This window comes from Pipistrellus hanaki (genome assembly GCF_964339955.1).
Source record: "Pipistrellus hanaki genome assembly, chromosome: 6".
Classification (NCBI taxonomy): Eukaryota; Metazoa; Chordata; class Mammalia; order Chiroptera; family Vespertilionidae; genus Pipistrellus; species Pipistrellus hanaki.
Genome location: NC_140508.1, coordinates 83,878,095 through 83,904,578, shown reverse-complemented (window position 1 = coordinate 83,904,578; position 26,484 = coordinate 83,878,095). Strand labels below are relative to the sequence as shown.

The window sequence follows — 26,484 nt, the reverse complement described above, 5'->3', positions numbered from 1 at the left end:
TAGAGTGACCCTAGTGTTAGGTGCCTTTGCATGTTGTTGAAACCAGGCCTCATGTTGTCCTGATTGGTATAGGTTCAGGTTTGCATGATAGATCAGTAGGGACAGCGTTTTATCACCTACAGGCCTGTCCTTTGTGAATCGGCCCAGGCATTGGACAGTGTTTTATCACCTACAGGCCTTTCCTTTGTGAGCTGGCCCAGGCATTGCTTCTCAATACCCTTCCAAAGAGACCTCAGTAAAGCTGCAAAGTTGCTTTTGACAATTTATGCCAGCCCTCTATATCTTGAAGAGAAAATAGAATTGTTCTGTACACCTCACAGGTGGTCCTGAATTACAACAGGGCGCTTACAAAGTGCTTGCTAAAGTAATCAGGGATAAAGAAGTGATGTTGAAAATGTAAATACATGGTTGCTAGGTAGCAGAATAAACCCAGCTTAGAGACCTTTTTTTCCCCCTCAGCTCAAAGCTATAGCCTTGATAAGTTGAAAACATAACTAATAATTCTTTTTGTGAGTAATTGCTGGACAAAGCACTTTTCATGCATCATTTCATTTCATGTTTTCAACAGCAGGTTAGGGAAACTGAGCTCAAAGAAATTAAATAACTGACTCAAGGGCAAACAGCTACCAAGAAATCTAACCTGGCTTTGTTCCTGGGTTTATATGGTTGATATATTAACAGTCCATCCTTCCTGAAATACTTTTTTTGCTTGACTCCTACTCTCCTGGGTTTCTCCTTCCTCCCCAGCCATTTTCTAAGCTTCTTCACTAGTTCTTCCTCTGGTTTCCATCTTCTAACCATTGAAGCATCACATTGTGTACAAGATGGTTGAAGACTTTGCCACGAATAAGGAAACCGAGGCACAGTGAGATGAAACACATTCAGTGGGATGCCTAGGGTCACTCAGCAAGTAAACAAAAGATCCAGAACATTAAACCATGATTTACATGTGAGGAGTGATGATAAAAAAGCAACCAGGAAAGACTGAGGGCAAACAGGGGACTATAAAGGGGGCTGTGCAGATATGGTCCAAGTTCAGAACCTTCTGGTCATCCACCTGGGCCCTGAGATGGAATTTAGAGTGTAAGAAGGGGTCAATGGGTTAGGTGGCCGCCTGGCTGTCTATGGATTACTCAGTTTTGTGTTGTTGTTTTTAAGAGAGGGTTCAAGGGAAGAACGGATGAAGCAAAGGAGGGGAGGGGAGGAGAAGACAAAAGAGAGGAGAGGGGAGGGGAGGGGAGGGGAGGGGAGGGGAGGGGAGGGGAGGGGAGGGGAGAGGAGAGGAGAGGAGAGGAGGGGAGGGGAGGGGAGAGGAGAGGAGAGGAGAGGAGAGGAGAGGAGAGGAGAGGAGAGGAGAGGAGAGGAGAGGAGAGGAGAGGAGAGGAGAGGAGAGGAGAGGAGAGGAGAGGAGAGGAGAGGAGAGGAGAGGAGAGATATTTTTAAGAGAGACACATCAATTGGTTGCCTCCCACAAACACCCAGACCAGGAACAAGGATAGAACTTGCAATCCAGTACATGTTCTTGACTGGGAATTGAACCTGCAACCCTTCAGTTTTCAAGCCAACACTATAACCCCTGAGCAACACCTGCCAGGGCAGAATCTCAGTATTTAAAGCAGAATTTTCTGATTCAGATAAATTTCAAAGAGCCTGAAGTCTGATTTATATGTTAGGCATTGGGGGTGGATCTACATACCTTAAAAAATCAATGAAGTCATATGGTTAACTCTACCACAAAGGTCAAGGAGCCCTCCTAAAGTTCTTGCCCAGGTAGAAGGTTGTCCCATGGCCCCAGAGGTGGGACACAGATATAAGATAGGAATTGGAGGTGTAGAAAGGGCACATCTTTAAAAAGTAGCATTTGAGGAAGTGGAAGAAAAGATTAAAGGGCTAAGGTTAGGCAAAACCCCTCTGTCCTCTGAGTTATGATTGCCATCATCCTTTGATGGTCTCCTGCTCATTTCAGATGGAGGGTGTCCTGATGTTGCTTGCTCAGGCTGGCTTTCGGTGGAATGCTCTTGACTGTTTTTGAGAGAACTATTCACATCACATCTAATATATCTCTAACCCAAGCCTACCTCCAGAGTGGGCGTACATCAAGTGAGAAGATCCCCCAACCAAATTACTAAGTGCCAGTGACACACACAGGACAAAAGCATTTCTACTCTCAAAAAGCCCATGATGTGATAGTGAACACAGGCAACAGAGATATGACATGATGTAGTAGAGAGATGCTCGTGCCTGGTGAGAGGAAGCTGTCCTGGCCCATTAACCATGTGACTCATCTCCCCTCAGTTGTGGTTTGCTTTTCACCTTGTCAGCCATGTGAGTTGATTTCCTAATTTTATGGAGGCTGCAAATGAAAACAAAAATTATATATCTTAGAACTAACACAGGAGGCAATATGTTAGACTCAAGAGTAAAGGTCCACTCATCAGAGATATGGTATAGATTCATCATGACATGTCCCTTTGCCTTACCCTCTACATTAGGGGTGTCGAACTCAATCAGAGAAGGGGCCAAAATCTAAAATCCAGCCTAAATCGCGGGCCGAATGGTTTACTGAACAGTCATAAACTGACAATGTCATAAACTGACAGCGGAGTGCAGTGATGACAGCGCGGTGCGGGCCACATTGCAAGGCCTGGCGGGCTGGATTTGGCCCGCGGGCCTTGTGTTTGACACATGTGCTCTACATCAATTCAACACCAAGTTTGGATTATTCTACATCGTCAATATGTCTAGAACCCATCCACATCTACTGCCTCCATCCTTGTCCAAGTCACATGATCTCTTACCTCAATAAGATCTGTAGCCTCTAAATCAGCTATTTTCAACCTTTTCATCTCATGGCACACATAAACTAGTTACTAAAATTCTACAGCACACCAAAAAAAAAAATCTATTTTTTGTCCATCAATTGACCAAAAAAATAACTATAATTTTTATTCATTCGCACCAGGCAGCTATTGTTGTGTTGGCTTTTGTCATTATTTTATTTGACAATCTAAGGGAGAAGAGGCCAGTGCCCCTGACTAAACAGAAAGGTATTGCATGTTTTAAATTTTTGCAGCAAGCCAGTGTTGAAAATCACTGCTCTAAATAAGCCTCATATTCATTCTTATCATTCTGTAGTCCACGTTTTCTTAACAGCCAGGGAGAGCTATTCAAGGTGAATCTGAGCATGTTGCCTCATCCATCCCTGGCTTCTGATTGTTCTTAAGCTACAAACCAAAGTCCTCATCCTGACCTTTCTTACAGGTCTTGCCCAGCCATCCTTTCTAGGTTCTCACATCTCACTGCCCCTTTCTCTGTGGTCCACCAACCTTCTGGTTTTGGTGCTTCCCCTTTTCCACCCCCTTCTATCAAAGGGCCTTTGTTGATGCTGTTGTATCTTGAGCAGGGTGGGCAAACTACAGCCCACAATCCAGATACAGCCCTCTTTCTGTTTTTGTAAACATTTATTTGAACACAGCCATGTTTTTTTTTTTAAGAATAGTCTATATGTAACTGTTTTTGTGCTATATCAGTAGAAATGAGTAATTGCTACAGAGATCTTCTAGCTCACCAAGCCTAAAATATTTACTCTCTAGCCCTTAACAGAAATGTTTTCAACTCCTCATCTAGAGCACTGGCTACATCCACACTCTGTCCCTAAATGACTCTGTTAGATTTCAACTCGTGGATTTCTTCCATTCTCCACCACGTTCTCCCCAGACCAGATTGGATTTCATTGTTAAGTGCTGTCATAGAATTGTGTTCCCTTTTTTCTCAGCACTGACCTCATCTTCCAAGTGGGTTTATTGACGGTCCAACCCCTGTGACAAATGGCAAGCTCCAAGGTGTGTGTGGGGGGCGGGGGGAGCATTTATGTCTTGCTTACTACTCTATCCCCAGCATATAGCATGGTGTGTAGCACAGAATGCCCCCCAATTCTTACTTAGTTGAATGCATAGGTGGATGGATGTATAGACAGATGGGACTCAGGCATAGCAATCCTGTATACTAAGTAAGAATAAAAAAGGATGGTATTTAGAAAGCCTGGTACAGCTCACACTACATACTGTTGTCCTGTTTTCTGCATCCAGAATTGAGTGCAGACAGAAAGGAATCAAAGAATACTTCTTTGCCAGATTTCAGCATGTCTCCTACCCCTGCCACAGCCCCTTGTCTATCAACACCAATGGGAACTTTACAAGTTTCCTTTTATGGTTCCTGCAAAACTGGGAATTGCTACTCAAAGTGTCCTCAAGTAGTTGACCATTGGCTGGTCTGGGAATGGGATATGATCATTTCTCCAGATGAGTGATCTTTGGACTCAGATAGGCTGCTATCTGGCTCTGCCAGTGGAATAAGCAAGAAACACAGTAAATATAGGAAGACGATGTAACAGGGGGCTGTGGTTCTCTGTTGACTGAATGGCCTCTCAAATAGCCACGGGAACATCAGTTATCTGAGAAGGTTATGGGACACAGTGGGCACTTGTTATATGGGTTCAACATATATGGTATGAAAAGCTGGCTTTCCCACACCCCTCGTCTTGGGACCCAAGATGTTTCTTTAATTATTGAAACTTGCTTACTAGGAAGGGGTTTCGATCATATTGGTTTATGAGGTGAGAAAAAAAGCCGAGATGAGTTGGTAGAATATAAATAGGAAATGAAAATAGGCTTGTTGGTCTGCTTCAAGATGGTCAAGGAGATATCATAGAGGGGTTAAATTTTAAAGGATGAGTGGTCCGAGTTTGTCAAGGCAGAAAGTAAGACACATGTTATTGCTCTTTGTTCTGATATAGCACACCATGTGGACACTTAATGGCATAAAACAACAACCCTGTGTGTTTATCACAGTTTTGTAGGCTTGGAGTTTGGATAGGGCATGCCAGAGATATCTTGTGTCAGTATGGACATGGGGAGACTCCACTGGAATGGCCTGCATTGCTAGAAATAACTGGGACAGTTCTCCAAGGCCATGTCTCAGGGGCTTCGGTTCTCCCTCGAGTGGCACTTGCTGAGGATGGGATGCCTAAATGGTTCTTTTATTTGAATGCCAGGACCCTTGGTTTAAATGACTAGAACATCTGGAGCTGGCTGGCATTGCACTCTTCCTCTGTGTCTAACTCAGGCTTCCTTGTAGCATGGCTGACGGATGGAAATGAGACTCGTACATGACGGCTGCTTCCTCCAGAGCAAGTGCTCTGAGAACACCAGGAGGAATGCCGGTCTTCTCAAAGCTTGGTCCAGACTGGCCAGCATCACTTCTGATGCACATGGTTATTAAAGGCAGTCACAGGCTAGCCTCAGAGAGTGGAGAAACAGGCTCCACCTGTCAGTAAGTGGAAAGGTTTATGCCTGTATGAAGAGAAGAAATCGATAGTCATCTTACAGAAACTACCATACTGTTCTAAAAGAAGAGAATACATGTACAAGGGCACTGAGGTGTTAGAAAATCTACTTGGCTGATATAATCAAGAATAAATAAGAATATTTTTCAAATATCCAGTTTCCACTTAGGTTAGAATGGTAATTTTTGCATTACTAGCACATGATTCACCAGAGTCTCTGAATATTTTCAGAATCTGGAAAGAGCTTTTGCTCTCTTGTACAATTTGCTGTGAGTGTAGATATATTTTCTTAAAATACAGAGTCCAAAAGACTTCAATAACATGAACTTCCCTCTATGGCTTGAGAGAATGTGAAGGGCAGGTCTCTGTCCGTGGTGCTGATCCTTCTAAGGGTCAGACTGACCCTGACACTTTCCTCCGGAAGTCCCTTCCCTTGGATTTGTAATTATGGTTGTTTTGACCTTCCTGGGGTATTTGAAGTTTTAGCTCCATGGGGTTAAGTGGTAGGAAATGAACCTGAAAAGAAATCAAGGACTTTTTTAAAAGGTTTCAAAAACTAGAGAGTTAGAAATATATTGTTTTCTGCAAGGAGCTAACACAGATTTTAAGAAGTGGAAAGGCAGGATTATGTTTAACATTAGAAAGATTATTCTAGGACAGCAAGGAGAATAGTACTGGAGTGGGAGTTAATAAGGCTAAAAAAAGCTAAGTATTGTTTCAGATTCAAGAAAAATGACAGCACAAAATATTGGTCTACATGGAAATTTTATTTTACACATATATCTACACCCACACCTGTACCCACACATATCTGGCTACAGAATCAACAGACACTGAAAACCAGTTGGTGTGACCAACTCTTCATCATGAAGCAGGTGGTAGAGAAAGGATGCTCTCCAGCATTCCTCCCGGGAGACTGCTTTTAAATTCACAAGTATTGAATCTGTCTCTCTGCTTGGTCAGTTAATATCTTGATGGTGTTATGCCTGGAAATATTCAGACATGTTTGATTTTTGAAACGACTGTCCTTATTCAGTTAATGTCTCATTGGGCCAGTTCAGTTTTTCCAAAGTAAAAACCCCTTTTCATCCTCTGGGACTTTGATCTAGGTTAGGTGAAATTCCCTCTGATCTACAGATGCGACGGAGGCTCCAAAAGGAAGAGAATCATTCCAAACTAGCAGTCACTTCTGCTTCTGCTGCAGTGTAGACCCATGTGGTCCTCCACTGAGTCTTCTGCCAGCTGTGCCCTGGCAAATGCATGCATTTGCAAAGCTGTTCCCTGGACACTCACTTATTAATATCTCTTCTCATTCTAATACATCACTCTCCTTTCAAATTGACCCATTAGCTGAAGTTAACCAAATAATTCAATGTCATTATCATGCTTTACTTATAAAATAGCTACTTATCTGGATTTCTCTGCAGTTTTAAGATGAAAACTTCACCATGTTACTGTCCAACAAAAGCCTGTCACTGGGTCACCATATGTTTCATGGCTTCTAAGCCTTAGAATGATCTGATTCCTGTCTACAGATTTGGTCTCACCTTTGACCTCTCTCTGGATTGCTCAGTAGAGTCCATTCATATTGGCTTTCTATTCTTTGAAAACATTAAGTATTTTCCAACTTCATGGTTTCCACAATTCTGTTTCCTCTCCCTAGAATATTCTTCCACTCTATCATTTATTATTTATCCCCTATTATCCTTCATATCCATGATTAACTGTCACCTTTTGAGGGCTTCCCAATCTCTAATCTAAATAGTGACCTTTTTGTTAATAGCACTATGTTTTAGTCACTCCTGGTATGAATCACAAGTGTCATGCGTGCACATGTTTATTTACTTATGGTTTTGTTTTTTTTTTTTTGCTTAATGTCTGTCTTCTTCACTAGGCTGTAAGCTCCAAAGTGCAGAGACCACTTCTGTTTTGGCTACCCCTGTATTTCTGGAGACTAGTATAGAGCCTGGCATATGATTGATGATTGATCAATGATGGTTGAATGAATCATATGTTAATTTTGTGATTCGAGGTGGATCACAGTGATTCACTTTTAGTTATTCTGTACTCAACCAACTGTTCTTGTGCACTGCTGGAAAAAATGAAGATTTGGAGGCATGGAGATGACTAAGGCTGCCCTTAGGTTTGACCCATAGTGGAGGTAAGGAGACCCTTGCACTGGTCTTAGAGAGCTATATGGGGAGCACTTTGGTTTCTTAAGAAGTCTTAATCTTGCTAGCTTTGTCCCAATCATCACCTCTAAAGTCCTCATAATCAAATACTAGCTTCCTTAGACTCTGTAATTGAGCGAAGGCCTGGAAACCAAAGGGACATCTTCAGAACTACTCTGTGGCCCCTGCTGCTTCTGCCCTTGTGACCTCTCCTCTCCCCTTCCAGAAGACCCGATGCTTCCAACTTCTTTTTCTTTCCTTCTCCTCCCCACTCCATTCACTGCTTCCTCTTCTCCAACTTTATTTCCTTTTGGGTCTTGCAATGTTTGGGAAAACATGAAAAGTCTACTTACCCTTATGAATTAAGGATATGCTTTATTGTCTTTAAAGAGGAGAATAGAAAAACCTAACATTTATGGATCTCTAGGTATATGTCAGGGACTGTGCAGGATGTTGTACATATGTTATATCCTTTAATTATCACAAACTATAGAGCAACAATTGTTATTAACACTGGGCTTCTTTCACAATATAGAAACTGAGGCTCAGAGAGATTAAGTAACTTCTCAAGGTCACATAGCTAGTAAGTGATAGATCTTAGATTCAAACTTAATCCTTCTCTTGCATATGATCTTACTACTGTAGCCCACTTCTCCCTCTTCTAAGGCCACTGGTGGGATGGCATAATTAAATAATGATGTCTTCAAATCCCAGGATACAGGCTATTCCTTACTTCATCTGTTTCTAATATTGTACTATTTTCCTTAATGGTTAGAGGATAACAAGCTTTAGAACCCTGCTGCCAGTTACTCAATCAGTAATGTTCGGTGAGCACCTACTATGTGCTAAACATGTTATAGGCTCTCTTGCTACATCAGTGAATAAGACAAAAAGAAATCCTGATGTCATAGAGCTTACATGGTAGTGATGGTAGGGGACAGAGAGAGATAGTAAATAAACAATGAACAATAATAAAAGATTAAGAAGTATATTATAGGAAGTAACAAGTGCTTTGAAAAAATGGAAGAGCATAAGTGGGGCTGGGAGTGATATGTGAGGGAGTATTTCAGTATTACAGAAATGAAATTGGACCAAAGACTTGAAAAATAAAACCTGTGTAAGCCATGTCAGAAAAACGTGTTTTTGCTAGAGATCCCCAAGGCAAGAGTGTGCCTGATGTGTTCAAGGAAAAGCAAAGAAACTAAGACTATGTTCCAACTATAAAGGTCGAGAGAACAGGTTTTAATGATGGAAAGTCTGCAGTGTTCTTCATTGGATAGGACTTGGAACTCCAAGCCAGTGAAGCCCATGAGAAGCATAGACTTCTCTGAATCCAGATCCTTCCAGAAGCACTATTATAAATGGGTTAATCCAAGATGCTTCCCGATAACAACAAAGACCCTTGTACCTATGTGAGCTGAGTCCACTGCCATCCTAGCCTCCTGAAGCAGAGAGCAAATCGATAACCTTCAACCTCCTTGTCTATGACAATGCACATCCAGGATCTCTCCTCGGTGCTGATTCTGACTTTCCTTAGCCCAGGAAGGTCTGGCACTGAAGGCTACCAGCACTTGCCCATTACTGGGTTCTGCTATGACTGCAGTCTGACTATATTGGACTAGGCCAAGTCCTCATTTAGGCCAATCACCCTTGCTATGACAACAGTGATTTCCCTGCCTTTGCCCCCAGATCTAGTACATTTACCCCATTCAGACTTACGACTTGGTCCCTGCTTGGAAAGGAGCCCAGTGTAATGTTGTTAGGATGTTGGCTGGCAAAGTCACTTCTGTCATTGTTTTCTAAAAACAGTGTTGCTTTCTCAACTGATCCTAGACAGGGCGAGTGTTTAGTTACCATTATGAGCCAATTACTTAACATGAAAATTTATTAGTTAGTCCATTGTCTAGCAGATTCATCACACTGCACTTTTTACTTAGCAGAATCACTTAATTAGTGTTTTATTACTGGAATCGACTGTCAATTATGTGGCTAATTCATTTACGTAGGGAATGAATTTTTTATCTGGGTAGAGCCATTCAAAGTGCATTGTTAACTCTTTAGTAATTAAAGTTATTGTCAATGGCAATTTATGTTATGAGGAAAATTAAACCATTTATTTTCCTTGACGTGTCAAATGTTGGGGAAATGTTTGGAGAATTGTAGAAAGGGAAGTTTAGAACCTTTCATGAATTAAAGAACTTACATTAACTGAACGGATCAGACACTTAGTAAAGCTAAGTAAAATCAGTTGGAGAGTTTTGATTGCACCTCTTAGAAAAAATTGTCATAATGTAATATTATATGTTATTTTGCTATAATATCTATACATGCTATTTTGTTACATTATTTCTTTGGATTCTCACAAAAGCGTTGTGGAGTGATGTTTGGGATTTGTGGTTGGCAGTCTCTGAAATGACCCAAATAATCCCTACCTCCTATTTGACATCTTTTCATAATCTGGTCCTTGAATGCAGGCTGGATCTAGCCACTGACTTCTTTCTAATGACTGGGATGTGACAAAGTGCTCGGATGTAACTTTCAATACTAGGCTATGGAAAGGCTGTGGCTCTCATCTTCTCTCACTGTCTCATTTGCTTGCTCTGTGGGAAGCTCTGTTGGGAGTTCCCTATGGAGAAGTGCTCTGGGCAAGGAATGGAGGGAGATCTCCAGCCCACAGCCAGCAAGGAGCTGAGGCCCTTGCTCCAGGAACCCATGGGAAAATTAATCACCAATGATCATGTAAGTAAACTTGAAATCAGATTCTCCAGGGTTGAGTCTGGAGATTCGAACATAACCACAGCTGATAGCTTGAGGGAAACCTCGTGAAAGACCTTGAGTCATGAATGCTACACTCAGACTTTTTGACCCACAGAAGCTCTCATATGGTAGATGCTTGTGAAAGTAATTGTGCAAGACAATTTTATGATAAAACCAGGATGAGAATTCAGGGTGAAAACTCAAGAACTATTTCCAGTGTCAACATGCTGTTGTCTTTGTGGTATTATATCCACAAACTCCCCTTAAGAATACAGGGCATCGTTTGAGAATGGAGAAACCAGGCTCCTATCCGCCAGCAAAATGGCAAACTCATCTCAGACTGCTGTTGCACATTTCAATTTCCTCTCCCAGACAAGTTTAGTCACTTCATTTTCTCTTCCTCACACATCAAAGAAACACAGAGTCACCTGTCAGACTGAAGATTGTGCAACCTGTCAAAATGAAATTTTTCCAGTTAAGCTAAGGATTACTCTGCAACTATTTTGTATACCTTTGTCTTTTTTATGATTTTTGATGAATGAGAGAGAAAATAAGACAAGACCTGTTTTCGGTGTGAGGCACTACTAGTATTTGAGGTTCCTTCCTATCATCACGCATCGTCCTGTAAGGCTGGAGGTCTTGGACAGCAGTGATACAAACACACCACAAAATACTGGGCATCGCCCTGAGGCCAATGAGAAACTAATCATGTCCCGCCCAGACTGGAGTCTCAGGGAAGCTGAGAGCCTTCAGCCCCAGAGGTGCTCCGTGATTCTGGGTGTCACTAAAATGCCAGAAGCCCACCTGGGGAAGAAATGCATTTACAGTAAATTTGACTTTTTGCTACCCACCATTAAACCCTCCAGGCTGATAGTACTGAGGCAGGAAAAGAAGATCTGCTACTCTCGCCATAGAAACATGAAGACATGACAGGTGAACCTTGGAACCTCTGTTAGCAAGTTGGAGGACAGATTTCAGAGAGAAAGGTGTCCCTACCTGACAAATAAGTATCCAGTGAGCAGGCACTTAGTCCTGGAAATGCTGCAGTAAATGGCAGAAACAGAGCACCTTCATGGAGCTTACAGTCTAGTGAAGGATACAGGCATTAAATATTTTCACTATGGATTTTTCAATCACTATTGTAATTACGGAGACAGCATACAGGTCCAGAAAGCTGCACTGTGATTCCTGAAGGGGATATGGTTAGGATGTAACGTGGTCCTCTCAGATGGGGATGGGGCAGACAGGTGTGTGTTTCTTGATATCTTCAAGTATTCAGAAAAATTAATAGATTTTTTTCCAGTAAAGACCCACCTACTCACCACCTAGATTCTGCCATTAACATTTCATGACACTTACTTTATCACTTATTTTTCATCTATCCCTCTCTCAATCCATCCTGATTTTTTATGCATTGCAGAGGGAAATTTCAAACATCAGTACGCTTTCCCCTGTCCTAGCACTGCACTATGCATATCAATGATGCAGACTCAATGTTCTATTTGAGGTAAAATTTACATATAAATAAATGCACCAGTCTTAAGCTTTCCATTCCATGAGTTCAACAGTTACATACATTGGTGCAACTCATCCCCCTAATAATATGCAGACAGGCCAGGAAGATCCCTCCTGCCATTCCCAGGCAAACCTTGCCCCCACTCAAGCCAATTGGTATCCCCTGTTCTCATCTTCTTTTCTACCATTGATCAGATTTCTGTTCTAGAAAAGGGAGTGACTTTTGAGCTGAGTTTTGAAGTTAAGAATAGGAGTCCACTTGGAATCAGTAGTTTTGGAGACTGTTAACCATTCCAGAATAATAGTGCACATATGCAGACTCTCAGGTGGCCAAGAACTTGTATGGCTACAGCCTAGTGAGCAAAGGACAAAGAGACACAAGCTGCGGCAGGTGAGAGAGGTGGGAGCTAGAGTAGTCATAGCCTTAGAGTCATAGTAAACATCAGGAACATAGCCATAAGGGAGTGGCCAGCCAATGAACGGCTTCAGAGAGTAGGTGCCATGCTTAGCTTTGAACTTCTAAAAAACTTCTCATGCCTCACTGTAAGAAACAAAAGAGAATTTAGGAATATGTGAGGATGCTGTTTCAGCCATTGGGGAAAGAGAGGGGTAGCATATATATCTGGACACAGAGAGAAGGGACCATCTGTTTTTATTCTATTATATTGTGTTGACTTATACTAGTAATGTCTGGCACTTCTAACAATTATAAACCACAGTGTTACATTTTTCCCTTTCTCTAATGATTTTTTAGAGATACCATTCATAAACCCTTTGTGGAATCTGTGATTCAAAGAGGTTGAATAACTTGAATAAAGTCACCGAGCCAGTAAGTAGTGTTGGTAAGGTTTTTACTCAGGTTATTTATGTTCAAAGTCAACACACATTTGACCACCTCCCTGTCTTCAGGGAAATATGGGAGTCTCTCAGTCTTCCCAATTGGAATAATTTATTTTCTTGTTACATCAGATTTCTCAACCACTCCAAAATTTTCAAAGTGGAAGTCTTCCCCAGTTTCTAGCAATTCCAGCCAATACGGGTTTAATTTAAGGATAAATTCAGCTGTGGCCCAGATTTCACTTTAATGATGGTTTGGGGATGGGGGAAGGTGAGTCAACCAATTGGCTCTACCATTACCCAGTTTTATTTGCTTTTATTTGTGCTGTTTGTAGCCCTGCCAAACACAGAAATGACATGTAGGAGCCACCTAAGGTTCTCATGCTGCCGGCTCAGTAGATCCCTTTATGTGTAACTCAAACCCTTCCTCATACAATCTCAGCCTATCTCTGCACAATTTCCCTTTCAAAAGCCATCCAATATCATTCTCTTTCCTACTTAAAATATTATCAAAATACTATATTACTTTTCTTTATTATTTCTGCTTCAAGTAACTAACTCATCTAGACACGTTTTTCTAAATTCTTTTGACTATTTATATTAACACTAGAGGCCCAATGCATGAAAATTCATGCACTGGAGAGGGGTCCTTCAGCCGGGCCTGCCCCCTCTCACAGTCCGGGAGCCCTCAGGGGCGGGAGGTGACAGAGCAATCAGGAGAAGGCAACGCCCCATCACACCTCTGCTGCTGCCACTGCCAACAGCTCAAGCCTCGGCTGGCCCTGAGAAGCTGAGCAGCCACAATCTAAGGCTTGCCTGCACCTCAGGCCAGCTCTGGGTGGCTGGGGGTCTGAGGGGACTGGGGGACTGTGGAAGTAGGCGCACAGAGTGGCTGGGCCTGCCTAGGGGCAGGCCTGGCCTTGCTGTGTGCCTACTGCTCAGGTGGGGCTGAGGGGACTGGTCACCACCATCTTATGGCTGTGGGGACCACCTTTTTGAGAGCATGGCAGTCAATTAGCATATTCCTTATTGGCTGTGGGCACCACCATCTTTGAGGGCGTAGCAGTCAATTAGCATATTCCATCCTTATTGGCTGTGAGCACCACCATCTTTGCAACAACTTGAGGGTCAATTAGCGTATTCCCTCTTTATTAGATAGGATGCACAGCCTTATGCAGAACTTTTACTAAGAACATTTAATAACCTCACAATAGTATTAATCATTTCAATACTGATAGACTAAACCTCACAGTTCTTACTTTACTATATTTCACTCTCATCTGATAAATCAGCATTCCCCAGAAATCCATTTCTTCCCAGCCAATATTTATACCATACTTTATCATTAGTTTACAAAATTGTGTAGCCATCTATCTCCTTGTCAGTATAGAATGTTTTTCTATTCATTAAGTCTATATACCTGCCTCTGATAGGACATACATGTGTCTAATAGTACAAACGAATGGCGAATATGCAATAATTAATCACTAGACTTAGGTGTTTCACAAAATGGCTATGTTTCCAGTGGGCTAAAACATGCTTAAAGTCCAGAATTTGATCTCTTCTCCTTTGTGGTTAGCAGTGTATTTCCAGGCACTAGTCCACGGCCCTCAGCTTTGTGCTCCTCCTTCCTTCTTGGGTCACTAAGTGGTTAAGGCCTAACCATCCTATTGCTGCTGCAGGTCTATTGCTTCTGACACACCCAATGGCTTCATTTTTGTCTCAATTGAGTTAAGTTTATGAAGCCTGTGCAGGGGAACAGTGGTGTCAGCACTTTTGCTGTGTTGCTTTTCTATGAATTTTCATAAAATTGTGACCCCCTCATAAAAAATAGAAAACAATGGTTTTCAAAGGTATGTTTGTAGTAAAACCCTTTCTTCAAAACAACCCTACCTAGAAGTCTATTTCATAAAACAGAGGTTTTAAAAACCATTTAGCTCTGGTGGGAGAAGTGAGGGAAGACCCATGTATTTTCTAGACCATGCCCCCCACACATGCTTGCACATGTATACAGACACATGTGCATCCACAAGATCCCTCATGGGAGTCTAATTCTCTGCTCACAGAAGAGATTTTCTTCCTAACTAGGCCTCAGCTCTTAGGATGCTAAGTCCACAGACTAATAATTCGTTCATTCCTACCTCGTTACATGAGTGAACCTTTCACTTTATGATTTAGGAAAATAACCACCTACCAATAATCACTTAAGACTGATGGCTTTTAATGAACAGGATGTAAGTCACAGAGCAAGGCCATTATATGAATGGTCCCTCTACGGTTGAGCAGTACACACCATGATGGCCACACACAATGGACCCCTGGATTATAAGAGCATCAGGGAATGTGGGGCCTGTTTGTGGGGCTCTGGCAGACTTCAGAGTTACACTGGGAGATGCATTTTTTTTTATTATTATTGCTACAGTCACTCTGGGTCCAGTAGGCAGCCCTCAGCCAAGAGACAAGAGAAAAACTCACAGGCTCCTTCTGTTCCTGTTGCATGAAGGATCCTTTTGACTGTGGTGGTGGTCACAGGAATCTGCACACGTGATTAAGTTGCATAAAATGAAACGTATACATGCACAACATAAACACACACGCAAGCACATGTAAATCTGTGGAGACCTGAGTGAGGTCCACGGAGTGTATCCGTGCCAGTTTCCTGATTGTGACGTTGTACTTCAGCTATGCGAGATGGTAACACTGGTGAAGAGTACTCAGAGCCTCTCTTTGTTATTTCTTATGACTATGAATCTACAGGTATCTCAAATAAGAAAAGAAGAAAGCCGGTGCTCTGGTGATGGGCTGATCTGACCTGTGGCTGCTGTCTCTGCCACCGTCATCCGTCTTCAGATGTGTTCACAGTTTGCTGGGCCATGTACTCACTCTCCAGTCTGAGCATGTGATAAACGTGTTCTGCCAATTTCTAGCAATTGGGAAGTGGTTTATTTGTGTCTTTTCCCCCCTCTGTCATTTTTAGCAGAGATTTGTCTAATTTATTGGTCTCTTCAAAGGAAAGAGCCAGCTTTTACTTTTCTTCTGCTTCGTTATTGTGTCTTTAGCTTCTATTGTGTTCCATTAACATCTGTTCTTATATTTATTTACTCGCTTTCTACCTTCAGTGACTAGATTTGTCATCTCCAGAAGTTAAATTTGTACTTTCAAACCTGCCCATCCTTCTTCCGTGATGGGTTGCGTTACTGCTGTGGTGCACAGGCCTTCCGCTTTCTCTTTAATCAATCGAATGTGGCTATTTTATAGTCTCTTTGATTGTTTTATTATTTTCCATTCTTGGGAGGCATATTTCTCTGTGTCTTGTGTCTCCCGACTCCCCCCTTATGGGAACAAGCTTCCTCAGATGGCTTGTCATTCTTTATATTTTATTTTCCCTCTGTGAGTTTCTCTTCAGTGGAGGTAGTTTGGTTTGGGGGGTGAGAGGGGGGCATTAATATGTCTTGAATTATGGAAATACCTCTATAGGGTGGTTTTTCATTGACTTGTCAGAACAGGGGATGTTCAGTGGTGGTTACACAGGTTTCTGTGTTTGCATTTTGTCTAGCACACCAATAACATAAATGCACACACAGACCACATGTGCTAAAGGTCCATGGTTTCCTTGCCTCTATTTGAAAGCTACATACCATTCTTTTTCTACCAATTGATATCTTTAGCTTAAATACACACACTTACACATATATGACCTTATGTGCTTGAGATCCTTTAAGAATAAGATTGATATATGTCGACTGTCTGTCATGAAAAGTGAAGATATACTTTTAAAAGATTTTTTTAATTACAGTTGACATTTATTAGTTTCAAGTGTATAGCATAGTGATTAGAATTTATATAAATTACAAAGTGCTCACCCCCAGAAGTCTAGTACCCATCTGACACCACTCATAGTTATTACAGTATTATTAACTATATTCCCAGTGTTGTACTTTACATCCCCAGAACTGTTTTATAACTGGCAATTTGCACGTCTTAATCCTTTCCCCTTTTCACCCATCCCCCAACCCTCCTCCCATCTGGCAACCAGAAGCTGATATGCTTGTATTTTTAGTGATGCATCCGTCACCTACTTCCTGGTTTTTGCTGGTAAAATTTCATACGTTAGGCAAGAATTTGTATATTACATTTTTATATAATTTCTCTATAAGAACCCTATTTTTGCAGTTTATTCTATTTCATTCACATTTGTTTTAATTTTTATATTCACATCTGATTTTGGTGTTTAACAAATTGATTCTTTTATAAAATGCCTACTGCCAACCTTGTGGAGTGTTTGTTTGTTTGTTTGTTTGTTTCCCCATCTCCCCATGCCTCTAGACAAGAATCTGAGCCAGTAGCCTCCCAATGAAAAACAACGCATATCAGTATGTCATTTGGAGCACAGCATTTTCCTCTCAAAAATTGTGTTCCGCTGCTTTCTGACATTTACATTTGGGCAACAGAAAATATGGTTACCATTGTTTCTTTTCTTTTATAATCATTTTTCTCAGCCTAGATGTTTATCTGAGCATTTCTATATCAATACTATTTAAACAATTGTATCATGCGATCTGTCCTATTTTTAAGCTGTACGTGAACTCTTGATTGAAGACTTAGGTTTTTATTCTGCCAAAGAGCTGCTTTTGCATTATGCCTCTTATTATTTCTTCTGTTCCATTTATTCGCTTCTCTCCTTGAGCAACACCAATTATGTGGCTGTTATGTGTCTGTTTTCTTTTCTCTGAAAATGTCTTTTTGGTGCCTTCGCACATGAACACACATGAGCAGACGATAGATACAGAGGAAATAGACATCTCATTGTTATACCCTTGCATTTTCACTGCAAGGTTCTCAAATTCATCTTCCGAAAGTTTCTGCCTATTGCTTATTCTCATTACAGATTCCAACGCTCATTTCAATTCCGCCATTGTGTCTTGGTTTCCTCACAGTCTTCTCTTGCCTCACCCAGCAAGGGTTTTTCTTCCTTTTTTAAAAAAAAAATGTTTTTATTGATTTCATAGAGCAAGGAAGGGAGGGAGGTAGAGAGATAGAAATATCGATGAGATAGAAGCATCTTGCAGGCCCCCTACTAGGGGTCAAGCCTGGGCATGTACCCTGACCAGGAATTGTACTGGTGACCTCTTGGTTCCTGGGTCCATGCTCAACCACACAGCCACACCAGCCAAGCACCCAGAAAGGGGTTTTTCCAGTTGCTTTTTAACTTGATCCAGGTTTTGAAAAATCTGTCTTGTTATTTAATCTTTCACTTCCTTTATTCTTCCACATTTTCTAAAATGCATTTCTATGTAGGTTAATATTCCAGTAACAGGGGAAAAATCAAATTTGTCTAAGGAATAAGTTAAGAAGTCAACAGTTGGAGCTGGTTCTATGGTTGGCTGAAGGAGATGCTTAAGGATGTCATTAAGGACCCAAGTTCTTTCAAGTTCTCCACTTGCCCACCTCACGGGGGCATTGTCCTCAGCCTGGCCACGTGAATGCAAAATCCCTCGCAGCTGCAGGCATCACCCCCACCTATAGTAATATGTGGGGAGCAGGGAGACCACTGGAATATTCCTTTTAGAAGTAAGGACAGCCTGGCCAGCGTGGCTCAGTAGTTGAGTGTCAATCTATGAACCGGAAGGTCATGGTTCGATTCTGGGTCATGGCACATGCTTAGGTGTGGGCTCAATCACCAGTGTGGGGCATGCAGGAGGCAGTTGCTAGGTGATTCTCTTTCATCATTGATCTTCCTGTCTCCTTCTCCCTTCCTCTCTGAAATCAGTAAAAATATATATTTTTAAAAAATAGAAGTAAGGACACATTTCCTAGGAGCTTCCTTCTCATTGAAAATTTGACAAAGAGGATAGGGACACCTGTTAAGTAAAGTGGAATGTGCCCCTAGATATAAGAAGAGGGTCATCCTCCCCAGTCACATGGGAATATGTAGGCACCCAAACTAATTTGAGGGCTCTGCCAGCAAGGAAGGAGGTACCAGATGGTGGTTGGGTAAACAGCCAACACTGACTGCTTTTTCTTTTGAAAATTATCTTTTTCTCAGCATCCAAAAGTGTCCTTTTTCTTATTTGTAACATGTGGGTTTTTCTAAGACCCATGTTGTTTGTTTCTGTCCACTTAACTCTAACTGAGGAAGAGATACCACTCCAGGACTGGCATTTACCATTATCCGAGCAGGCAGGTGCTCATTGTTGCCCTCGCTGTCTCGCTGGTTGGAATCCTTTCCTTGTGGCTGAAGCAGGAGGCACAGGGATTTGCACATCCCCCCGCCCCATGGCCTATCTGACACAGTTCTTTCCTCCAATGCGGTGCTGTGGGGGGCGTGGATGCTCCCTCCACAGAGAGGAGGATCGAGGATTGATTTATATATGGGAAGAAATAGATGAATCCTGAAGGCACCTCCCCCATGAATGTTTCCATCACAGATTTTTCCTGATACTGAACCTGCATTCAGGGACAAAGGCCTTTGACCATCATCTGTTCTCATGGCCGCAATGGGGACCCCCCATGAAAGGGACTGAGGGGAGAAAGGGCTTGGAGATGCCAACCCCTCATGTTTGGTTGTTAGGGCCTCTGATTCTGAACCTCAGAAAGGACATAGGAAAAGAAAAAACACTTTTTATCTATCCTCCAGGCCGCTGTCAAATAACAAAGTAGATGAATGTCAGTTGCCAGTTGTATTATGTCCATTTCAACTTTGTAAAGCATGGCACAGGGGGTAGCATTGTACTAACTCTCAGTTTTACCAGTTCTGCCCTTTGCATTTGGTCAGACTTAAGGAAGAGAAGTTCATTCATTCCATCTGCCATTACATTGAGTGAAAGCACAACACCTGTGAATATGAGAATTAAGAATGTAAAATACATTAGCAAAATATGTTGAAATATTCATGTTGCTGTATTGGGTTAAATAAAATGTGTTCTTGCTCCCTTTTGCTTTATTTAATGTTGCTCTGAGAAAATTTTCAGTTACACATGTGGCTTGTGATATATTTCCACTGGGCCTCTTTGCCCCACCATGTAGCTCCAGAGGCTCTCCTCTCCCTGCCTCTTTCTTCCTCTAGATCTGTGTGGCTCAATACAGTAGCCTCATGTGGAAATTTACCTTTAAATTAATTGAAATGAAATAAAATTTTAAATCCCATCCCTCAGTCACATTAGCCATATTTCACGTGTGGTGAGGGGCCCTCATATCACACAGCACAGATCATTTTCAGCACCATGGAAAGTTCTACTGGACAGAGGTAATGTAGGTGGTAGGTAGATAGGACCAAACCCACAGAGATGGAGCGTGAATGCCTAAAGTGTGGAAGCGTTTCCATGGTGCCTAACTCTGCAGCACATCATCCTCACATCCATCTCCTGGACGCGGGTCCCTTCCCACCTTTGTTAGGCTTGTTTACGCACACTTATCTCTCCTTTTCTCCTGCTGGGGCTGCCGTGCACTTATCTCCCTCTGAGCACACTCCCCCCCTCCCGCCCCCCCCCCCCCCCCCACTGTATGTGAACAAGGGATCTAACACCCTGCTTTGTACAGTGTAGGTATTCAGTAAATATTGTTAACCAGTTGGAGTGGCAGTTCCTAGCAAGCTATTGGAAATATGTGGATGAAGCTAGAGGGAGATATATAGTGGCTGGTAGCAGAGGGGAGAGGGGGAGAGAGAGAGAGAGAGAGAGAGAGAGAGAGAGAGAGAGAGAGAGAGAGAGAGAGAGAGAGAGAGAGAGAGACGGTCAAAACCAGACTCTCAAGGAAGAAGGACGAGGACCTGGTAAAGAGACAGAAAGGAGGAAATGGGGATGGTGGTGACCTAGGGATGTCACCAAAATCCCTTTGCCCGCCCCACCAGTCCCTCACGAGCAGCAACTAGAGTTATTGCAAGGGAATTCACAGGCTTAGGCAACAGCTGCAGAAAAAGGGCCAAGGAAACCCAAAATATTACTATGTGATAAATAAACATGCAGGACCCATACATGAGAAGTTGAATGATCTGAGAATGAAGGGTCCAGTGAGGAGAAAAATGAAAAATGCCCTCTCCCTGGGCCAGCTGGTTTGAGTTACATTTCACGCGTGCCGTGTGAGTTCCAGCGCCCTTCTGAAAGCGGCAGAACCGCACATTGGTTTTAAGGCTCCCTCTCGAATAGGAACGTCATAACGCTTTTTAATTGGGGCTGATAAAAACGTAGCATTACTTGTAGGTTCCTGAAAGAAGTGAGTTGTGAAATTGGGTTTTCATTAAACCAAATGATGGAAAATTAAGCAAAGTGCGTCGGGTGAAATGGGCTGTGATAAAGGCACCACGTCTGCATTATCGGAGGTTAATAAGGGAATAGGTGAGGTAGGATGCGTTGGAAAAAGAGTCCAACTAGTTGAATTAATAAACCTTGAAAATCCCTTGGTTCTGAGTCTTCATAGCATCATTAGCTCCAGCATTGACATTAGTACAAATGTTAGAGCAACACAAGTTGCTCAATTTCAAATGCATTTATTTTCCGTTGCAGCGTTGGTTTTGCTGATACCAAGTTTACCGTCTGTCTAGCCATGTGTTTAGGGAAAATATTCATATTGGTAGCTCTTTGGTTTTGGAAACATTTGGCATCTCACAAAAATTGCCAGGTACCCATTGCCAAGAAGCCTGTCTCTGCCAGGCAGCCAGTCTCCCAGGCTCTGCCAGCTAGCCGGTCTCCCAGGCAGCCTGTGCCTCAAGACCTTGGGGAGACCATGGGTCTCTGAAGACATCTGGGGATGGTGGCTTAGGCAGGAGACACTCACCAGGCTCCAGCTCTGCCTCTCCTGAGGAGCAGGGCAGGATCTAGAGGAGTAAGCTCCAGCACTCTTTGCTTCTCCATCCCCAACTCTCTCCCCCTCCTAGTCCATCACAGGAGTGGTGCTCCCAACATGCCTCATGTCCATGGCAGCTGACATGACAACATGACGAAGTAGTGGGAGCCCTTAAAGAAGGATTCTTCTTCAAACCCTTCGACAGCTTCCCACTGGCTTGGAGATGCTTGCACATCCACAGTCTTTCTAGACGGGCCCTCACACCACCTCTCACAGCTTGTCCCATCACATTTCTGCCCACCACCTTACTTCCGTCCTATCCACCTCCTTGCTCTTACCTAAAAAGCACCTGGCTTCTCCAGCTCCTATTCTTGTCTCTTTTCCTACATGACCATCAAGTCCTGAGGGTGGAATCTGCATTGCTCTGTGCACGGCCAGTGCCACCCTGAGTCCCTGGCATAGAGTGGGTTCCCAATAAGTCTAACTCCTCATCACAAGAGTGTGATGGGTGGAGAAGGGAAGGAGCTGCCACGTTTGCCAAGCACTACGTTTAAGCAATGTCAGGGAGGATGAGTTCCCTGTTATTTAAAATCCAAGGAGAAAACATAATCGGTATTTTTATGTGCTGACATCTCACCTAGACCCTTCTTCCTTGTGCAGAAAGCTGTTCACTAGATCTTTGTGTTGGCAATTCTTTCCTTCCTGGGAACAGTGTTTCTCAGGCTGTCATACAGAAGGAGAGCTCACCTTCACATGCAGAGTCATGTCTGATGGGTTATTGTGACATGAGGCACAACCAAGCTGAAGGAAACATGGTCTTGAAATGATGAGTTTCAGAAAATCAGGAACATAGGTTAAGCCTCCCAGGAAATGGGTATAGCATAGGCCAAGGGGGGTCCCACAGGGGTGCCTGGCTGAGCCTGAACACACCTGGCTGAGATACATCAAATCTGACTTCTCACCTCATACATGCCACAGACAGAAGGTCCGGGGCATAGACTCCATGTCATTGGAAAAAAGTTGGGCAGACCAACCCCAGAGGTTCTGGGGAAGATAAACCGGCCCAGAAAGACCAGCAAGGAATGCTGAGCAGTGAGGTGGTAGGACTAGAAGGTAGTTGTCCAAGGGGAACAGAGAATCTCAAATCCAACCTCAGTAGGTGTCAGTTCCCAGGGCCAAACTAACAGAGGACAGTGAAAGCAATGCACTGGGTGTAAGATTATTACCAGGAGGAAATACCAATCTTTTATCAAGGAGGGATGATATGAAGGAGATAATGAGCTTAGGACCCAGGCCTGGGAGAAGTGAATGGCAGAACTAAAGGAGCAAGTTCGGGCCTCCCTACCTGCAAGGTGGGTTCCGTGACCCTCCTGGAGCAAGAGTGTTCAGTGGTGGGGGAGCTGGCCAGGAGGCAGAAGGTGCTCACTGCTGTAGAGCCACAGCTGGAGAGAAGCTGAGAGGTCAGGGACCCTGCTGGGGCTGGGCTCCAGTTCCTTCCTCCCTGAGTACCACCCAACAGAGACAAACTGGTAGAGACACCAGGTCCTGGGGATGTAGGCAGTGGATCCAAAGCACACACGCGCACGTGGCCCTGGTCTCCAGGATCCGAAGCACACATACATATGGCCCTGGTCTCCAGGACTCTGAGGCTTTGCAGGCAGGCACCCTGCTTCCTAAACAGGAGGGTGCTCCCAGTCTCTAGCCTGCTGGCTTCTCAGTGGTTCTGATATTGGCCAGGATTGGTCAAGACCACCCTGATGAGCCTCAAGGAAGGCCTGGGATAAGGTGGTGATGGCAGCCAACCTGGACTTGGTCTTTTTTTTAATATATATATTTTATTGATTTTACACAGAGAGGAATTGAGAGGGACAGAGAGTTAGAAACATCGATGAGAGAGAAACATCGACCAGCTGCCTCTTGCACACCCCCAACTGGGGATGTGCCCGCAACCAAGGTACATGCCCTTGACCGGAATCGAACCCGGGACCTTTCAGTCCCCAGGCCGACGCTCTATCCACTGAGCCAAACCGGTCCCAGCTGGACTTGGTCTTTTTTTAAATTTCTTTATTAATTAAGGTATCACATATTTGTCCTCAACCCCCATTCCAATCCCCTACGCCCCCTATTGTCCTCGACCACTGGTTAAGCTCATATGTATGCATATAAGTCCTTTGGTTGATCTCTCTCTTTTATCCCCACCCTCCCTTTGAGGTCCAACATTCTGAATCATGGCTCCTTATCTCTGGGTCTGTTCTTGTACATCAGTCTATGTTGTTCACCATTTCCCCTAGATGAGTGACATCATATCCTACTGGAAATATACTTATAAGAATAAAACATGAGACAAGCAGTAATCGTTATGCTGAAAGGCATATGAATCTTTACTCCATCAATATGCACCGTGAAATGGAATGAACCAAGGGCTGCTGTGTTCACACGTTTGACTGTTGATTTAATTTTTAAGTCTATCCCCACTTGGAAGCAATGTGACTCTTTTCTTTCTCTGACTTACCAGTTGAGTAATGAGTTAGTTCCCTCTGGCCTCCTCGGGTCCCACCAGGGAAGGCACAGAGCACCGAGGGCAAAACTCCCGTAGGTGATGGTCTGTTCTGCCTCTTCTCTTTGAAGCAGATGGCAGCCGCGGAGAGCTGTCCCAGCCCACCCTCACCATCCAGACCCACCCCTACCGGGCCTGCGACCCCATGGAGATGAGCTACCCCCGGGACCAGTTCCAACCGGCCATCCGCGTGGCTGATCTGCTGCAGCACATCACCCAGATGAAGAGAGGCCAGGGCTACGGGTTCAAGGAGGAATACGAGGTAAGGGACCGCCTGTGCAGACACTCCCAGATGGGTGCAGAAGCTTCTGGGGCTACCGCTTTGCTACTAAAAGTATGATCTCTGAACCCATAGCATCAGCGTCACCTGGGAACCTGTTGGAAATGCACCATCTCTGGCCCCACCCAGACTTACTGAATCTTCCGCATTTTAACAGAACCTCAGTGACTTGTATACCCTTTACATTTGAGAAGCACCAATGAAGACCCTTAAACCTTCTTTTCCCCTTTCCTTCTCCCTCTCTCTTTTGCTCTCTCTTTCTCTCTTTCTCTTTCTCTCTCTCTCTCTCTCTCTCTCTCTCTCTCTCTCTCTCTCTCTCTCTCTCTCTCTCTTTTTCTCTTCTCCTCCTTCTCCTCCTTCTCCTCCTCCTCCTCCTCCTCCTCCTCCTCCTCCTCCTCCTCCTCCTTCTTCTTCTTCTTCTCCTCATCCTCCTCCTCCTCCTCCTCCTCCTCCTCCTCCTCCTCCTCCTCCTCCTCCTCCTCCTCCTCCTTCTTCTTCTTCTTCTTCTTCTTCTTCTTCTCTATCTCTTCTTCTTCTTTTTTCCTCCCTCCCCCCCTCTCTCTCTTTCTCTCTCTCTTCCTTTTATTGCTCAGTTATCTCCAAAGTTTCTGCACTTTGGAGTCACAGCTTCACTCAGTATGCAGCTCCGATGGCTCCAGCCCCCATGTTGAGGGAAGCCAGCAGGTCTCTCTGCCAGTGCATCTGGGAGGTTTGCTTGTTCCTAGGCTCCTCTTGCCTCATTCCCACACTTCCATTGTGTTCTCAGTGCCCCCAGGTCAATACCTCATCTCCGGTGCCTCTGTCCCCTCTCTGTACCTTCTTCTCACCTCTGCATGGGACACCTCTTCCCTTACCCCCAAAGCATCTCTAACCCTAGGGTTTTATGAGGGGCGGTTGCTACTGAGGTTTGCGTGGTAACGGGGCCAGGGGTGGTGGCTTGCAGCAAAGCACTAGAAGTACCTGAATAAAAGCAGTCCTACGGTTCTCATCTCCTCACAGGTCTCTACACCCACCGCCTTTCCCAAAAGTTCTTTTTAGTGTCCTCAACACTCCCATTTTTCCCTTCTTCCAGCAGCCAGGAAAAGGCCCACACTCTTTCCTTTCTGAGGCAGAACAATTTTGCTTTCCTTGTCTCACTCCTTTTGTTTCAAAGCTTGCCTATTAGGCAACCCTTCTTACAACTAAAAAAAAAAAAAGTGAAATAAAATTGAAGGGAAACTCATTAAGATGCTTCCTGAACTAAAAAGCACCTCTCTCCCCCAGAGGAGCCCCGCAACCCTCCACTCCCAAGTGGGAATGCATTTGCAGCCAGCTTCAAAAAGGAATTTCCTTTTTTCACTTTTCCTTTTCTCTCTCCCTCCTCCCTCCCAAAATATCTTGGGAGCACCTACTGTGTGCTAAGCTCTGAGTCATATGAGCTAGTTTTTTTGTGGCTCTTTTTCCACACGCAGCATGTGCCCCCATTATTCTCAGTTCAGTTTCATGTGTACTATGAGAAGGCATGAACTCAGATTCTACCCAGTTGGAATTCTGGATCATGCAGACTAAGTTTATCTCTTAGACTATATTCTGAGAAGGAGCAGACCAAGCAATTATTGCAGAAGCTCTGTGAGGTCATGAAACTGTGCTCTGAGGGGGGCCAGAAAGCTGGGCTCCAGTGCAACACATTGTGTGATCTTAGCATCTCATCTTGTCACCTGAGCATTAAAATTCTTTTGTTGGCTGAGTGAGAAGTTTGGATAAGATGACTTCTGAGGGCCTATCTGGTGCTAAACCTTTATGAGAGTGTAAAATGTGGTGGCAAGGGGCATGTTGGACACATTTATGAGAGCAGCTGTGTTTGTGTCAATGCACATGAGTGATTACCGACCCACTTAGGAGAACAGGCAGTTCATTGCAAATGTGGTCAAAGGAAAACAGCATTTTTCATATGCTGCCTGCAAATTTTTGGAGGATGTCAGGATAAGAGTTAAAGGAGATTGTCTCATTACCTCCCGTGCCTGGGCCTTACCTACCAGGGCATTGGCTGAATGGTCTCAAGCTCTTAAAGTATGAGAGATGGTGTGTGTGTGTGTGTGTGTGTGTGTGTGTGTGTGTCTGTCTGTCTGTCTGTCTGCTTATCCACACCTATATAGATCCATTGAGTGAATGTTCAGGAAAGGTTGTGTTGTTTGCAAAGGTATATTCAATATCATGGTAGTTTACTATGTCAGTCATAATATTTACTTTGCTTTAAAGTTTT

General features: G+C 43.5%; 1 protein-coding gene across 18 annotated transcripts in view; it reads left to right on the top strand.

The window, feature by feature from the left end:
• Positions 1–26,484, top strand: part of PTPRT (protein tyrosine phosphatase receptor type T) — an 856,519-nt gene that overhangs the window by 761,199 nt on the left and 68,836 nt on the right. For 13 of the 18 annotated variants that reach the window (XM_084887522.1, XM_084887521.1, XM_084887516.1 and 10 more), the window contains one exon: positions 24,034–24,224. In XM_084887522.1, coding sequence (XP_084743648.1) covers positions 24,034–24,224 — 191 coding nt within the window. The remainder of the gene's footprint in view (positions 1–24,033; positions 24,225–26,484) is intronic. The other 5 variants (XM_084887520.1, XM_084887514.1, XM_084887517.1 and 2 more) reach the window with 1 other exon arrangement.